Source organism: Mustela nivalis (genome assembly GCF_964662115.1).
Source record: "Mustela nivalis genome assembly, chromosome: 17".
Taxonomy (NCBI): Eukaryota; Metazoa; Chordata; class Mammalia; order Carnivora; family Mustelidae; genus Mustela; species Mustela nivalis.
This window is the reverse complement of record NC_139036.1, coordinates 57,409,506-57,426,660: the sequence shown is the minus strand read 5'-3', so window position 1 is coordinate 57,426,660 and position 17,155 is coordinate 57,409,506. Positions and strand designations below refer to the sequence as shown.

At 44.3% G+C, this 17,155-nt stretch overlaps 1 protein-coding gene across 5 annotated transcripts in view; it reads left to right on the top strand.

The window, feature by feature from the left end:
* Positions 1-1,595: 1,595 nt before the first annotated feature.
* The window catches only part of RNF157 (ring finger protein 157), an 80,569-nt gene continuing 65,009 nt past the window's right edge, over positions 1,596-17,155 (top strand). For all 5 annotated transcript variants that reach the window (XR_014304445.1, XM_082705229.1, XM_082705227.1 and 2 more), the window contains exon 1: positions 1,596-1,803. Coding sequence is in view for 4 of the 5 variants with exons in the window: in XM_082705229.1 (XP_082561355.1) it covers positions 1,716-1,803 (88 nt within the window). In the remaining variant the exon portion in view is untranslated. The remainder of the gene's footprint in view (positions 1,804-17,155) is intronic.

Below are 17,155 nucleotides of genomic sequence, written 5' to 3'. Positions count from 1 at the left end.
ATCAATTCCTTCCCAGAGAAATGTCTGGAAGCCTTCTAGTGATTAGGGCCAGGGGCTGGAGGGGAGGGCTCTGAACTCTGCCCGGTGCTGGGAAGATGGGTTCCCACCAGCTTGTCCGGGTCAGGGACTTGACCTGTAACTCGAGCCATTCTCTCTCTCTCTCTCTTTTTTTTTTTTAAGATTTTATTTATTTATTTGACAGACAGAGATCACAAGTAGAGAGAGAGGCAGGCAGAGAGAGAGAGGAGGAAGCAGGCTCCCTGCCAAGTAGAGAGCCTGATGTGGGGCTCGATCCCAGGACTCTGGGATCATGACCTGAGCCACCCAGGCGCCCCTAACTCGAGCCATTCTTAATCAGTCAATATAAAACAGCAGCGTGTTCCTGCCGTCCTGGGGTCTAGGGAGAAAACCAAGGCAACTAGGCTTCCCTACCTTTAGCAGCAGGTCTGTTGGGTGCTGTTGAAAAGACGGCAATGAAAACTGCAAAATATAATCAGGAAAGAGCTAGACTCTGTAAAAAGTCTTTATGAACCTAATCAAGGGAACTGCACACGCCACAGACTGTATTTCAAACATGGTGAAAAGTTGTTGAAGTCATGTTCTAGCAGTTGAAATTTCTGCTGAGCAGTCCACCCTCTCAGAAAAAAACCCCACCAGACCCACAAATAAAATAAATGGTTTAAAATACAGGTGTCTATAATTAAGCTTTGGAATGACGCCTTCTGCCCGTCCAAGCCTCCCACTGTCTCATGTGTTTTCATCAAGAGGGGCCCCGTGTTCTGCCTGACCCTGCTCGCGTTCCCCTGCGCTGACTCTCCGCACGCAGGCCTCCGAAGTTTCCAAAAGATGCAATCAGAGGTTGGATGTCTTGATCTTATCTTGGGCTGATGCGCTCCAAACTTCAGAGTTACAGGAGCCGCCTCAGGGACCCAAAAACAGGGTGCGTGGATAGAGCTCGGCGCTCGGAAAGGAGCTACGTGAGAGGGATGGCGACATCTTCCTAGCGCGGGTCACCAGCCTTGGGTCATCTCCCCGCCCCCTGGGAGATGGGATCAGCAGGGTACTTTGGGGCAGAGGCGCTGGGGACGAGAGAGACGCGCACGCCACGCAGTTCTCTGCTCGGAACGCACTCGGACCGCCACGGCTGGGGCCCGGGACTGGGGGCCGGGGGTTGGCGGCGCCCCTCTGCGGGCTCGCGGATGCCAGGGGCGGAGCCGGAGCAGCCTCCCCTCCGCCGGACAGCCGCGCACCGCCTTCGGGGGTCTGGCAGAAGGGCGACGGGCTCCGGGATGGACTGTCGTGCGACCCGCAGGCCGCAGAACCCCCGGCCGGCGCCGGGAGCCTCGAGCGCCCAGCCGGCTCCCCGCGCCCGGACCGCCGCCGCTCCCGCCGCATCCCGCCGCCCATTGGCTGGCGCGCCGCCGACGCCCCGCCCCGCCCCGCCATTGGCCGCGGCCGCCGCGGGCCCCGCGCGCGAGCGGTCGCTGACATCACGCGGCCTGAGGCGGCGGCGGCGGCGGCGGCGGCGCCCCCGGCCCCAGCCCGCAGCCCCCCTCGGCAGAGGCGCCGCCGCGGGGCCCGGCGGAGGATGGTGCGCGGCGCGCCGGGGGCTCCCCGCCGCCAGAGCCGCAGCGCCGAGGCGGGCCGCCGACCCCCGCACCGCGAGCCGGGCGAGCGGCCGCGGTGAGGCGCGAGGGCGGCGCGGGCGCAGCGCCATGGGGGCCCTGACCAGCCGGCAGCACGCGGGCGTGGAGGAGGTGGACATCCCGTCCAATTCCGTGTACCGCTACCCGCCCAAGTCCGGTGAGGGCCGGCGGGCCGGGCGCGCCCCGGGGCCGGGGGCGGGAGGTCTGCGGGCCGGTGCGGAGGGGCCCTTGGCGGGGTGGCCGCGGTGGCCTGCCGGCCGGGTCGCCCCCAAATGCGAAGGGGCCTGCAGGCCGTGCGCCCGGCGACAGACACACGCGTGCGGGGGGACTGCGGCTCCCGAGGGGCGGGGTGCCCGCGGCCCCGGCGGGGCCCTTGTCCGCGCCCGCTGCGCCCTGTCCCCTCGGGAGCTGGAGGCTTGGGGAAGCGGGTCCGGCATTCGGCACGGGCGCCTGTGCTGGGGCGGGCGGGGGCGGGGGGGCGGTGGCGGCCGGGGACCGGCCGGGGTCCGCGCGTCCAGGCCTCTGGAAAGGGAGACAGGGGCGCAGGTTGGAAGTAGGTTTCTCAGGACGAAGCTTCCATTGCCTGCTGCAGGATGGAGGAGGCCCAGCATGCGTTTGCAGGGCTGCGCTTTTCCAGAGGCTGTCACAAGCCGAAAGAAGTGTTAAACAGCAGTGTTTGGGAATCTGAGTAGCAGACTGCGCCGGGTGTCCCTTTGCCAGAGTAGCGGCAGACCTGGTTTTTGGAATGGGGATGGCCTGGGGACAGGGCACAGGTCTTTAAAATGTAGTGAAGTATTCCGTTTGTTTCCAGAATCATTAAACAGATACGTGTGTCCAGCCTCTGGGTTGTGGCATAACCATGGGAGGTGGAGGAGGATTTGACAGCGAGGTAGAGAGGATCGCAAGTGGATTGAGCCCCGGCCAAGTCTGGACTCTGGTGCCTGACCCAAGTCTATGCTCTTTATTTTTCATTGCTTTTCTCCAGACTTCTGGGGGACCGGTGGCTACCATCTTCTCTTTGGCCTGAGACCTGAGGAGGATGTGGGTGATCTTGGAGAGGTGTCAGAATTGGAGCCTTAGAATAAAGACATGCTAATGAGATGAGCTGTTTTCCCAGCAGTGTGTCCGGTCTGTGCCAGGTGGAAGCAGGGACCAGACAGTGGCCCTGCACCCTGCAGACTGTCTGCGAGAGCTGTGTTTCCCCATGCTTTTGTGCCAAAGCATGAATCCTTGCCGAGATGAATAGGATTAAGAGCTGTTTAAAAACAGTCTAGGATAAAGCTGCCGATCTTTAGCGTTTTAATAAAACTCGAGCTGATTATGACTATATGAAATCAATGGCAAAAAAAGCATGCACTTTGCTTTCTAATAGACAAAAATATGCACAGGATTTGTGGATGCCCCCCCCCCCGAAATCACTTAGTTTTTATCGATCAGAATATGGAGCATGTTTTGCTGAGCTTAGAGATTTTGGTGGTGTTCGCAGTCTCGTAAAAGGATTCACCCTCCCTTCATGTGTGGGAATTAGCATAGGTAAATCTCTAGAAGGCTGTTTCCCAACGGATAGTGATATGAGTCTTGGATGATCATAAAAGGATCAAAAGACCAAACTCCAACTTTTCTTAACCAACACACTCAGGGCTGGCAGTCTGAAATCATTCTCTTCACTCCATCCGTGTTTTAAAAGCATTAACGAGTTCTAAATCATTTCCATTTGGAAGTTATGTAAATGAGAAGTCTTTACAGCAAGGGGACTGCATTATTTATGTTGAAGATAAAGCAGAAAAAATAAGAATCAGGGGCACCTGGGTGGCTCAGTTGGTTAGGCGTCTGCCTTCTGCTCAGGTCATGACTGGGCTCCCTGCTGGGCAGGGAGTCTGCTTCTCCTTCTCCCTCTGCCACCCCCCCTCCCCACGCCCACTGGTTCCTCTCTCTCTCAAACAAATAAATAAAATCTTCTTTAGAAAAGTAAGAATCAGGGGCACCTGGGTGGCTCAGTGGGTTAAGCCGCTGCCTTCGGCTCAGGTCATGATCTCAGGGTCCTGGGATCGAGTCCCGTATCGGGCTCTCTGCTCAGCAGGGAGCCTGCTTCCCTCTCTCTCTCAGCCTGCCTCTCAGTCTACTTGTGATTTCTCTCTGTCAAATAAATAAATAAAATCTTTAAAAAAAAAAAAAAAAAAAAAAGAAAGAAAAGTAAGAATCAGAACATTCAGGTGCCAGTCAGCAAATCTTTTTGTACTTGAGAATTTCCATGAACTTGTGTACGCGCTCGTCTGGAGGCGTCTCCTACCCTTCATCTGATCTTTAAATTGACCTTTTTGTAGGATAGTAGTATTGCAGACCTGAAAGGAACCTTTGAGAGAATTTGGCCCCAGCTCCGCTCATCTCACCAGTAGTAAGAAAATGGAAGTCCAGAGAAACAGATTAGGATGGCCAGGGTCACCCAGTTCGTGCTCTTCTCTCTAAGCCATCAGCCTCTGCCTTTCATGAGGACTTAAACTTGTGACGATTTGTGGAAAGGAGGCTGTTCGGCGTCAAGACGGAGAGAAACTCAAAGGCCTGTCCTTGCCGAGGAATCAGACTGGGTTGATTTTGAGGTCTTCCTGTCTCCAGTACTGATAGAACAAAGCAAATAGCACTGCCTGCTTTCTTCAGGGGACCAGCTCAGCTGAGACCTCTGGCTCTCTGGAAAGTCTCAAACTCTGCTGTCTGTGGCAGTTTCAAAAAGCAGCTCTGTCATCCGTCCCTGTTGTGATGGCCAAAGGGCCCAGCACAGCTTCTTTCCTCCTTTTGTATTTTTACATTTCTGAGGCTCATTGAACTGGAAATATTTAGAAATTATTGAGAACAGTAGATTTCATGTTGAAACTTAGGTTTCTTTCTTTCTTTCTTTCTTTCTTTTTTTTTTAGAGATGGGTGGAAATAAAATAGCCTAAATCGTTTACAGTTATTTTGGGGGAGGCCCCTGGGTCGCTCAGTCAGTTACTTGTCTGACTCTTGATCTCAGCTCAGGTCTTGATCTCAGGGTCATGAGTTCAAGCCCCACTTTGGGTTCCACTCTGGGTGTGGAGCCTATTTAAAAAAAAAAGATTTCGTTTTTCAATAAGTAATATAAGTTACATGATTCAAAGTTTTTTTTTTTCAATTTTTAAAAATTTTATCTATTTATTTAGAGGAAGAACGTGAGTGGTGGCACGGGGGATAGAGGGAGAGGAAGAATCCCCAATAAACTCTGAGTGGAGCCAGAGGCAGGACTCGATCCGACGACCTAGAGATCGTGACCTGAGCCAAAATCAAGAATTGGACGTTTAACTGACTGAATGACCCAGGCGCCTCCATGTTTCAAAGTTTAATAGAATGAAAAGTCAGACAGTGAAAATCTCGTTCTCACTTTACATTTCATTCACCCAGTTTCTCCCCATACCCCTCCCATCCTGGTGTAACCACTTTTGGTTTCTTTGGAATTCTTGAATTTTCTTGTGCAGGAACAAGCATAGCATGCTATTTAAACTGTTCTACATCTTTTTTCTACTCTTTAAAAAAGATTTTACATTTTAATGTAATCTCTATGCCCAATATTGGGGCTTGAACTCACAACTCTGAGATCAAGAGTCACATGCTGTACTGACTGAACCAGCCAGGCATCCCTTTTTTTCCCCACTTTTAGAGATTTTGAAGATCTTTTTATATTATTTTGATATTAGAGAATACCTTTGTTCTTTTTTTTTTTTTTTAAAGATTTTATTTATTTATTTGACAGAGACCGTGAGAGAGAGGGAACACAAGCAGGGGAAGCGGGAGATGGAGAAGCAGGCTTCCTGCTGAGCCGGGAGCCCGACATGGGGCTCGATCCCAGGACCCTGATATCATGACCTGAGCTGAAGGCAGACCCTTAATGACTGAGCCACCCAGGTGCCCCTTAACATAGTCTTCTGTTGGTGAATATTTGGGAGGGTTTCTTTTTTCAATTTTTTGCTGTTGTAAATAGTGCAGCAATGATTAATGTTATACATGTGTTCTTCGGTGATATTTAGCTTTGTTAATAAATACATGATTATTAGTCATTTAAATAACAAAGCATGGTGGGAGCTCATTTCTATATAATGTTTCGGCATTAGCATAGAAAGCTATTTATAGCACTGTTCTGCATGTGGTGGTATCTTTGTCATTTTTGAGACAGAAGCTATGCATGCATATCAGTCCTTCTCCCAGATCTTTGCTTCTTTACACGCCCATAATCATTTGTTTAGCAAAGGTGTGGCTTTGCTGAGGTGGTTGTTTTTATGCATGCATACTCATCTTTTTTTTTTTTTAATTTTTAAGATTTTATTTATTTATTTGAAAGAGAGAGAGCATGAGAAGGCAGAGAGTCAGAGGGAGAAGCAGACTCCCCACCAAGAAGGGAGCCTGGAGTGGGACTTGATCCCAGGACTCTGGGATCATGACCTGAGCTGAAGGCAGTTGTTTAACCAACTGAGCCACCCAGGCGCCCTGCTCGCTCATCTTTTGAAAGGGGTATCCACATGGATAAAAGTCAGTAGGCCTGTTTTCTCTATCTAGCAAGAAATGGGCATATTCTATAAAGACAATTTAATTCATTGTAATTTAGTGAATGAATTACAATGAATCTAGTTTATTTCCTTCTACGTATTTGAGTAAATTGAAAAACAAGAGTAATTCATTTTGCTCAGGTTGTTAAGAGCTAAACTTGTTATAAAAATTCAGAATGGGGACGCCTGGGTGGCTCAGTTGGTTGGACGACTGCCTTCGGCTCAGGTCATGATCCTGGAGTCTGGGGATCGAGTCCCGCATCGGACTCCCAGCTCCACGGGGAGTCTGCTTCTCTCTCTGACCTTCTCTTCGCTCATGCTCTCTCTCACTGTCTCTCTCTCAAATAAATAAATAAATAAATAATCTTTAAAAAAAAAAAAAAATTCAGAATGGTAGAGTCCTGAGCAGGTAGCATCCTTATCCTCCAAATTTTTGTTATACTGGAAAACCTCTATGCTTGTCACACAGATCTGTCCTATGGTAGGAGCAGGTTTTAAAGCACGGGTAATGTCTTTGTCCATTAAATAGTTATAAAAGCTTCTCTTAGCTCTTAGGAACATCAGTTTTGAAACCAAGGACTTAAAAATCTGGAACTCACTGCAGAATAAAGAATTGTTTGGTTTTGGCACAGTTTGACTGATACATCAAAATTAAGTTCCTGAAATTCATACCAAATACATTTAATACCATAAAAAAAGTAAATATTGCTCCATTTAATGCTTAAGTCATCAAGATCAAGAGTTCAAATGCTAGTATTCTTTTTTTTTTATTTTTTTGACAGACAGAGAGTACAAGGAGGTAGAGAGGCAGGCAGAGAGAGAGGAGGAAGCAGGCTCCCCGCCAAGCAGAGAGCCCTATGCAGGGTTCGATTCCAGGACCCTGAGATCATGACGTGAGCCGAGAGCAGAGGCTTAACCTACTGAGCCACCCAGGCACCCCTCTTTTTTTTTTTTTTTTTTTTTTTGAGAGAGAGCAGGGGCACATGCACATGCATTGAGAGGAGGGGCACAGGGAGAAGGGGAAAGAGAATCTTTTTTTTTTTTTTTTTTAAGATTTTATTTATTTATTTGACAGACAGAGATCACAAGTAGGCAGAGAGGCAGGCAGAGAGAGAGAGGAGGAAACAGGCTCCCTGCTGAGCAGAGAGCCTGATGCGGGACTCGATCCCAGGACCCTGAGATCATGACCTGAGCCGAAGGCAGCGGCTTAACCCATTGAGCCACCCAGGCGCCCCGGGGAAAGAGAATCTTAAGCAGGCTCCGTGCCCAGCACAGAGCCCGATGTGGCTCCATCTCATGACCATGAGGTCATGACCTGGGCTGAAATCAAGAGTCCATCACTTAACTGAGCGAGCCACCCAGGCGCCCCTCAAATGCTAGTATTATTTTTTAAACACTTAAAATGTAGTACTTCTGTTTTTTGTTTTGTTTTGTTTTAAGATTTTATTGATTTGAGAGATGCTGAACCTACTGAGCCACCCAGGCACCCACCTCTTCAAACGTCTAATATTTTTGCTTCATTTGTATCTCACGTCATCGTTAACAGACTGATTTCTTTCACTTCCTGATTTTGTCCTCAGATTTAGGGCCTTTGGTTTCCTTCCACAATGGCGGTTCTGTTCTTTGGTTCCTTAGCATCTCTTTCCTCTTTCTGGGTTACCTTCAGTGTGCGTTATTGAGCACTGGCTGTGCTCCAGTTGTAGATTCTGATCCTTGAGCTCAGTGCTCCGATCCCTGTGGCAAGCAGCAAGATAGCTCTCAGATCAACGTTGTAAGTCAGAATATGAGTCACAGAAGGGAATATTAATACAGGCTGTTCATATGAACAATTCAAGCTCTTTGGTGGCAGAATCATTTAGGATTCTCCAAGAGATAGAATCAAGAGGAGATATATGTATATTTAAAAAATACATGTATATTCCTTAAAATAAATACTCCCTTTAAAAATACTTTTAAAATATATGTATATTCCTTAAAAAAAAACAAAATATTTGTATATTCCTAAAAATAAAAAATAAAAATATATGTATATTCCTTAAAATAAAAAAATGTATATTCCTTAAAATAAAATAAAATAAAATGTCTACTCCTTATTTTAAGGAATATACATTCCTTAAAATAAAAAGATTTATTTTAAGGAATTGGCTCCTGTGATTGTGGGGGCTGGCAAGTCTAAAATATTTAGAGCCCGCAAGCAAGCTGGAAATTCAGACAAGAGTTGATGTAGTCTTGAATCTGAAATCTGTAGAGCAAGCTGGCAGACTGGAAACTCGGGCAGGATTTCTATGTTAGAGTCTTAAGACAGAAAATTCCTTATTTTCTGGGGAACTTCAGTTTTTGCTCTTACAGTCTTCAACTGATTAGATGAAGCCCACCCACATTATCAAGGGTAATCTCTTTTACTTAAAGTCAACTAATTATAGATGTTAATCACGTCTACAAAATACCCTCACAGCAACATCTAGATTAATGTTTGGACAAACAACTAGGCACCATAGCCAAGCCAAGCTGACACATAAAACTTAACAATTATAGTGATTTCCTATTCTAACTAATTATTCTTACAAAATAGGTGCTAAGCTCAAGGTTTTAGTTGCTGAAAGAGTGCTTATGCTATGAAAACAGTTTTTTTTTTTAAATTTTATTTATTTATTTGACAGACAGAGATTACAAGTAGGTAGAGAGGGAGTCAGAGAGAGGAGGAAGCAGGCTCCCTGCTGAGCAGAGAGCCCGATGTGGGGCTCGATCCCAGGACCCTGGGATCATGACCTGAGCCGAAGGCAGAGGCTTTAACCCACTGAGCCACCCAGGCGCCCCTGAAAACAGTTTTTTAATCTAAAATATATGACCTTTAAACATCATTATTTAAAAATTATGCTCCTTCCAGAATTTCAGTGCTTATCATCTATATCAGAGGTAGAATGCAGGCATACAGAGAGAACTAAGGATACAGACTATACCATAACCAAGAGGAATATATCCTGAGAATGCAGGGTTGGTTTGATGTCTGAAATCAATGTTAATATTTTACGTGACAATGATTAATAGCAATCAAATATAAATGTATTATTTTAGTAGAATAAAGAAGAAAACCACATGTTTATTTCAATACATGTAGACAAAACATTTGACAAATCCAGCCTTTCCAAGATGAAGAACACTCAGCAAACTAGGCATAGAGGGAACTTCCTCAGCCTGATAAAGGGCATCTGTGAAAAGCCTGGCTAGTAATACTTAACAGTGAAATACAGAATGCTTTCCTGCTCAGATCCGGAACAAGGGAAGGATGTCTGCTTTTGCCATTCAGTGTTGATGGGAGACTCTGTCTAGTATGGCAAAATAAACAAACACACATACACATTTAAAAAATATATCTTTAAGGTATCCAGATTAGGGGCGCCTGGGTGGCTCAGTCATTAAGCATCTGCCTTCAGCTCAGGTCGTGATCCCACCGTCCTGGAATCAAGCCCCGCATCGGGCTCCCTGCTCCTTGGGAAGCCTGATCCTCCCTCTCCCACTCTCCCTGCTTGTGTTCCCTCTCTCACTGTGTGTCTCTGCCAAATAAATAAATAAAATCTTAAAAAAAAAAGTATCCAAATTATAAGGAAAGAAGTAAAACTGTCTATTCACTGATGACATGACCCTATGTGTAGAAAACACCAAGGATTCCACAAAAATACCACTACAATTAATAGATGAGTTCAGAAGTTTGCACATCCAAGATCAACATACAAAAAGCAATTCTATTTTTACATACAAGCAATAATCTGAAAATTAAATTAAGAAAGCAGTTCATTCCCAATAGCATCAAAAAGAATAAAATTCTTAGAATAAATTTAACATAAGAAGTATAAGACTTGTAAGACTGAAGATTTTATAAGAGTGAAAATTGTAAAATATTGCTGAGATTGAAGCTTTAAAGAAGTTTAGAAAGATTAAGTAATTAAACATTTCATATTGGAAAAGTCAATATTATCAAGATGCCAGTGTTCTTCAAATTGAGCTAAAAATTGAGTCAAAATCCCAACAGATGTTTTTTAAAAGAAATTGACCAGCCATGTTTTTTTTTTTTAAGATTTTATTTATTTATTTATTTATTTGACAGAGAGGGAATAAGCAGGAGAGTGGTAGACAGAGAGGCAGGGTCCCCATTGAGCAGGGAGCCCAAAGCGGGGCTTGATCCCAGGACCCCGGGATCATGACCTGAGTTGAAGGCAGATGCCTAACTGACTGAGCCATCTAGGTGCCCCATAAATAAAACCTTATTAAAAAAAAAAAAAGTACCAAGGCATTTCAAGAGGAAAAGAATAAGCCCCCGCCCCCTGCCAAATGGTGCTGGGACATTTGGATAATAACAAGCAAAAAAACAAAACAAAACTTAAACTCTTCCTTCATATCACCAAGAATTAACTCGGAATGGATCACAGAATGAAAATACAAGTCACAGGACGGGAGAAAATATTAGTAAATCATATATATGATAAGGGATCTGTATCAAGAATATATAAAGAACTTGTACAATTCAATAAGAAAAAGACAACCCAACTAGAAAAGGAACAATGGTCCTGAATAGACCAAAAAGGTACACACATGTACAATAAACACATGAAAAGATGCTCACTCTCCTTAGCCATTAGGGAAATGCAATGCTAATTAGTTGCTGCTTCACACCCCGCAGGATGGCTGTAGTCAGTATAACGACTAATAACAAGTTTAATGAGGATGTAGAGAAACTGAAACTCCGGCACCCTGTGGGCAGAAATGTAAAATAGTGCAGTTGTTTTGGAAAATGGTTTGACTGTTCCTTAAATGACTCAGTTAATTCCACTTCTAGGTATATATACACCCAAGAAAAAAATGGGAAAAAATGTGTGTACATCAGTGTTCACAGTAGCATTTTTCATAATAGCTAAAAGGCGGAAATAACCCAGATGTCCATCAACTAGCAAATGGAACAGTTGATAAAATGTGATAAGTCCACACAATGGAACATTATTTGGCAACAACAGGGACTGAAGTATTGGTATTTGCTTCACCGTGGATGAACCTTGAAATATTAATGTCAAGTGAAAGAAGCCAGAAGCAAAATGCTATACGTTGTATAATCCTGAATGTCCGTGAGAGGCAAATCCTCTGAGACAGAAAGTAGATTAGCGAGTGTCTTGGGGGAGGGGGTTGGGGGGGGACTGCTAATGGGTTTCTTGTTGGGATAATGAAAATGTCCTAAAATTAGTGCTGAATAGTTACATAACTGTGAATATACTGGAAAACCATTGGATAGTACACTTTAAATAGGTGAATTGTGTGGTGTGTGAACTATATCTCAATAAAGCTGTTTTAAAAAACAGCCCAACGCCTGGGTGGCTCAGTGGGTTAAAGCCTCTGCCTTCGGCTCAGGTCATGATCTCAGGGTCCTAGGATTGAGCCCCTGCATCAGGCTCTCTGCTCAGTGGGGAGCCTGCTTCCTCTGTTCTCTCTCTGCCTGCCTCTCTGCCTACTTGTGATCTCTGTCTGTCAAATAAATAAATAAATAAATAAATAAATACAATCTTTAAAAAAAAAAAAAAAAAAAGGCCCAAATGTAAGAATGAAAACTGTAAATCCCCTGAAAGAAGATACAGGAGAAAATATTTATTTGATTCAAATTAGACAAGGAGTTCTTTGATATAGCATCAAAAGCACAATCCAGAAGAGTTAAAAACTGGTAAATTGGATTTCTTCAAAATTAAGGATGTTTCTGCTTCAGGAAACAAGAAGATGAAAAATCAAGCCACCATCTGAATGAAAATCTTTGCAAAACACATAGAGGATTTGCATCCAGAATGTCCCAAGAACTTGAACAACTTAGTATTAACAAGACAACCCAATTTAAAAATGAACAAAAGGGGGGCTCTTGCATGGCTCAGTTGGCTAAGCGTCAGGCTATTGATCTCAGCTCAGGTCTTGATCTCAGAGTTGTGGGTTCAAGCCCTGCGTTGGGCTCCACAAAAAAAAAAAAAATAAAAATGGACAAAAGAGTTGGATAGAGACAACACCAAAGAAGATAAAAGGGTGGCTAATAAAACCATGAAAAAATGCTCACCAGTAGTTGTTAGGGAAATAAAATTAAAACCACAATGAGGTAGTATTTCACAACCAAGAGGATCGCTACAGGAGTGCCTGGGTGGCTCAGGTGGGTTAAAGTCTTTGCCTTTGGCTCAGGTTGTGATCCCAGACTCCTGGGATTGAGCCCGCATAGAGCTGTCTGCTCAGCAGGGAGCCTGCTTCCCCCCTCTCTCTCTGCCTGCTTCTCTGCCTACTTGTGATCTCTGTCTGTCAAATAAATAAAAATCTTAAAATAAAAAAAAGGATAGCTACAATAAAAAAGACAGTTTCAAGTATTGGTGAGAATGTAGAGAAATTGCAATCCTTGTGCATTGCTGTTGGGAATGTAAAACGGTAACAGCCACTTTGGAGGAGTTTGGGAGAGTCTTAAAAAGTTAAACTTAAGTTTACCTTATGGTCTAGCAGTTCTACTCCCACGCATCTCTCCAGAAGATTCACACACAGACCTGCGTGCTAACGTGCATAGCAACATTGTTCATAAGAGCCCCCAAATGGGAAAGAATCCAAATGTTCAAGCAGCTAGTGAATGGATCAGCAAAGGGAGATTATATTCATACAACAAAATGCTGTTCGGCCCCTTAAAGGAATGAACTGATGATACGTGCTGCGCTACACAGATTAGCCTCAAAAAACATTGTGTTACGTGCAAGAAACTGGATGTAAGACTGTACATGAGTCCATTTCTATGAAATGGCTAGAAAAGGCAAATTTATAGAGAGGGGAAACAGCAGTGTTTGCCTAAGGCTGGGGAAAAGAGTGGGAATCAGTTGTAAACAGGCGTGAAGGAACATCTTGGGGCCAGTGGAAGTGTTTTCAATGGGATTGTGATAGTTACCAAAGCTATGGAATTGTATGATAGATGAATTTTATGCTGTGTATAGTATACCTCAAAAAAAGCTTTAATAATGGCAGTACGGAGGGGTTTATACCAACCGAATAAAACAGAAGAGCTTGATCTGTTAGGGTAGAGTTCTTGGGAGTAATGGCTCTTCAGAACACATTGAGGGACTCCCAAATAGTCCGGGTGGCGAGTAATATTTGTAATGGCCTGGAGGTTGCCGGTGTGCTTTTTAGAAAATTTTTAAGTTTTAATTTTAATTTTTAAAGATTCACTTATTGATTTTATTTTTATGTAATCTCTACAACCCAACGCCAAAAGAGAAAGCCAAAAGAGAAGAACCAGGTGGTGTTCTGAGGAAGATTGATCTCTTAGAGTTTCACTGGCTCTTTGGTTCACCAACCCGGGCCTTTCTCCATCTTAACGTTTCTTTCCTCTTCTCTCTCTTTATTTTTTTTTTTAAGATTTTTTTTTTTTTTTTTTTTTTTAATTTGACAGAGATCACAAGTACGCAGAGAGGCAGGCGGGTGGTGGTGGGAGCAGGCTCCCTGCTAACGCAGGGCTCAATCCCAGTACCCTGAGACCATGACCTGAGCCGAAGGCAGAAGCTTAACCCACTGAGCCACCCAGGCGCCCCCTTCTTCTTTTTTGACTCTTCTCCTTACCTTTTCCTCTAAGAAGAAAAATTACAAAGCAGTTCGAGTAGCATCAGCAAGCAGCAAAGGTACCCGTGACCTTGGTGTGTTGCTCTCTATGCTAAGTAGCTCACTAAGGTATATTCCAAAAAAGACCAAGGCTTTGCTAAGAGGAGTTCTGGTGGCAGCTCTTAGGATAAAATATTCTTTATTCCTGTTCTTCCAGGAAAAAAAAAATTACTGAATTTGAAGCAAAGATGGGATATCTAGATGAAAAGATACAGTAGATGGTTAAAGATTTGGGCTGAAACTCCAAAGAAAGGTCAGGAGAAAATGTTTGGGAGTATGGAAAAAGAGAAGCCAATGTGTGTTAATTGCCCACAGGGCCTAAAAACAATCCTTTGAAAGAGGCGTTACTCATAAAGACACCAAAGCCCAAAAAAGTTAAATAACTTGTCCTAGGTCACACAGTGGCAGAGGGCAGCACCTGGATCAGATTCAGCTTTGTCTTAAATCAGAGCCTCTGCTTCTGATTTGAGGAGGAAGAGAAAGGGGTGGGGGAGAAAAGGAGAGACCTGCGCTCTTGAGGACACATCCATGTTTGTGGGCTGCACAGAAGCACGAAACGAGTGGTAGGTAGGAAAAGTCTCAGAACCATGAGGATTTTGGAAGTCAAGGGGAAAAGAGTCCAGAAATGAGCGTGGAAATCTGAGCATTCATAAAGGGAGTGAAGCGTGAGAACACACTTGGCCTGCTGGGTGTTCCCAAGAAGAGTTTCAGCAGAGTGGTGGAAAGCTCTATAAAGGCTTGAGGGGTCCTTGGAGGTGGGTGGGAGCAGACAGGAATGGCACATGGGGGCCAGTGGGCGGATTTTAAGGCATGGCACATGGAGCTCTTTTTGTATTTGTTTTTTAAGTCAGGAAGACCAGAATATGCTTACAGTGGGAGTTAGGTAAAAGCCAAGTGGAAAGAGGGATAGAAACACAGAGAGGGAGGGAGGTTGTTGATGGGGTCTCAGGTCTCAAGGAGGTCGAGGGAGTTGGGGATGGGAGCTCCAGCGGAAAAGTGAGCTTTGGGACGGGGAAAGAAGGACTGCCTTCTTGAGACCAGGAGACAGTATCGATGAAGCTATGGGGAAGATGCAAGGTGTTCAAACTTAAATATTTCAACATGTAATGTTGAAGGGTTTTGAGGGAATGTCACAAAGTAGAAGGAAGACAGGTAGAAGGGTCAGGGTTGGGACCTTGAGAATGGGGGGAAGGTTTGGATCTGTTGAAGGTTTGGATCTGTTGATGTGTATTTTGTTTCAAATACCGGAAAGCTACAGTTGTTAAAACTATATGGTTCTCATGCAAACCCACTTCACTGTGCTCATTCAGAATAGACTAGAGTCCAGAGCTAGGGATGTATATAGCATGATGAAAATATATTTTCAACTTAGTGGGGGAAATGGAACATTCAATAAATGGTGTTAGTAAAGTTTCCTATTTGGAAAAAAGTGATTGATGCCTTATCCCACACAGTCCATAAGCACAAATTCCAGATGTAAAAACAATCAAATAGCAATAATAATATCACTCGGGAGGGAAAAGAGCAAGCGAGCAATGTAAACAAGAGAGTAGGAAGTGTTCCTCGGTAGGGAACAGAGTGATTAAATCTGGGCACTCAGTGGGAATATAGTGTAATGGGTAAGAATATACATAGGCGTTTTGTAATAAAAATAGCTGGATTGGGGACCTGACACCGCCCCCCCCCCTTTTTTAAAGATTTTATTTATCTGGGGCACCTGGGTGGCTCAGTGGGTTAAAGCCTCTGCCTTCAGCTCAGATCATGATCTCAGGGTTCTGGGATGGAGCCCCGAATCGGGCTCTCTGTTCAGCAGGGAGCCTGCTTCCCTTTCTCTCTCTCTCTGCCTGCCTCTCTGCCTGCTTGTGATCTCTGTCTGTCAAATAAATAAATAAAATCTTTAAATTAAAAAAAAGATTTTATTTATCTGACAGAGAGAGACTCAGCGAGAGAGGGAACGCAAGGAGTGGGAGAGGGAGAAGCAGGGCTCCCCCTGAGCAGGGAGCCCAGTGCAGGGCTCGATCCCAGGACCCCAGGGATCATGACCTGAGCTGAAGGCAGACGCTTAACAACGGAGCCCCCTGACATTGCCTCTTAACTACCTGTGTGACCTTGGATAAATTACTTACTTTCTCTGTACATTTATCATTAGTTCTGTAAAATAAAAAAAAAATTTGTATCACCCACCTGATAAGGTTGTTGTGAGGAATATCCTATATGATACGTTATAGTACAGTGCTGGTACAGAGTAAGTCCTCAATGTGAGTTATTGTTATGTAGTCATTAGGAATAATGAGTTCGATCCGTAAGTGCAGACATGGAAGGATGCCTACGGTACATTAGGCAGAAAAAAAAGTAACTTACAGATCAATATGTGTAATATACCAATTAAGTTAAAAAAGAAAATAAAACAGAAAACCCGAACGTGTTTATATATGTGTAGGAAAATCTGGAAGACCACAAACCAGTTGTTAAAAGTAGAGTTATGTATCCCACTTTTTTTTTTTTTAAAGATTTTATTTCTTTATTTGACAGAGAGAGATCACAAGTAGGCAGAGAGGCAGGCAGAGAGAGAGAGGAGGAAGCAGGCTCCCCGCCGAGCAGAGAGCCCGATGCGGGACTCGATCCCAGGACCCTGAGATCATGACCTGAGCCGAAGGCAGCGGCCCAACCCACTGAGCCACCCAGGCGCCCTGTATCCCACTTTTTAAATTACATACTTCTATGCATTTTTATTTTTTCCAAAAGGCATGTTTTACTTGTGTAATTTCTAAAAAGATTTTCTTTATTTATTAGAGAGAAAGAGCACAAGTAGGGGAAGAGCAGGGGGAAAAGCAGACCCCCCCCACCGAGCAGGGAGGTTGATGAGGGACTTGATCCCAGGACCTGGGATCATGACCTGAGCTGAAGGCAGGCACTTAACCTACTGAGCCACCCAGGCTTCCAGGCTTCCCCCCCAGGTGAAGATTTTTCAAATATATGAAAACCTAATAGGATTCCCATAGCCAGTTTTCTCATATTTTAATGTTGAATGAAATTGTTTTTAAATACAATTCCATTTTCTGCAGTAATCGAGTATATAGCTCCATTAGTTAAAAAGCAAATAGTTGAGGATTAACATTTTTCTCTTATAAGCAAGATTTTTTTTTTTTTTTTTTTTTGCTTTACTGTGGCATCAACAAAAACACAAAGAGAAGGGAATATTGCTTCCCTATCAAAATACCATCAACATTTCTCACAGAGCTGGAACAAATAATCCTAAAACTTATTTGGAACCAGAAAAGATACTAAATAGCTAAAGGAAAGTTGAATAAG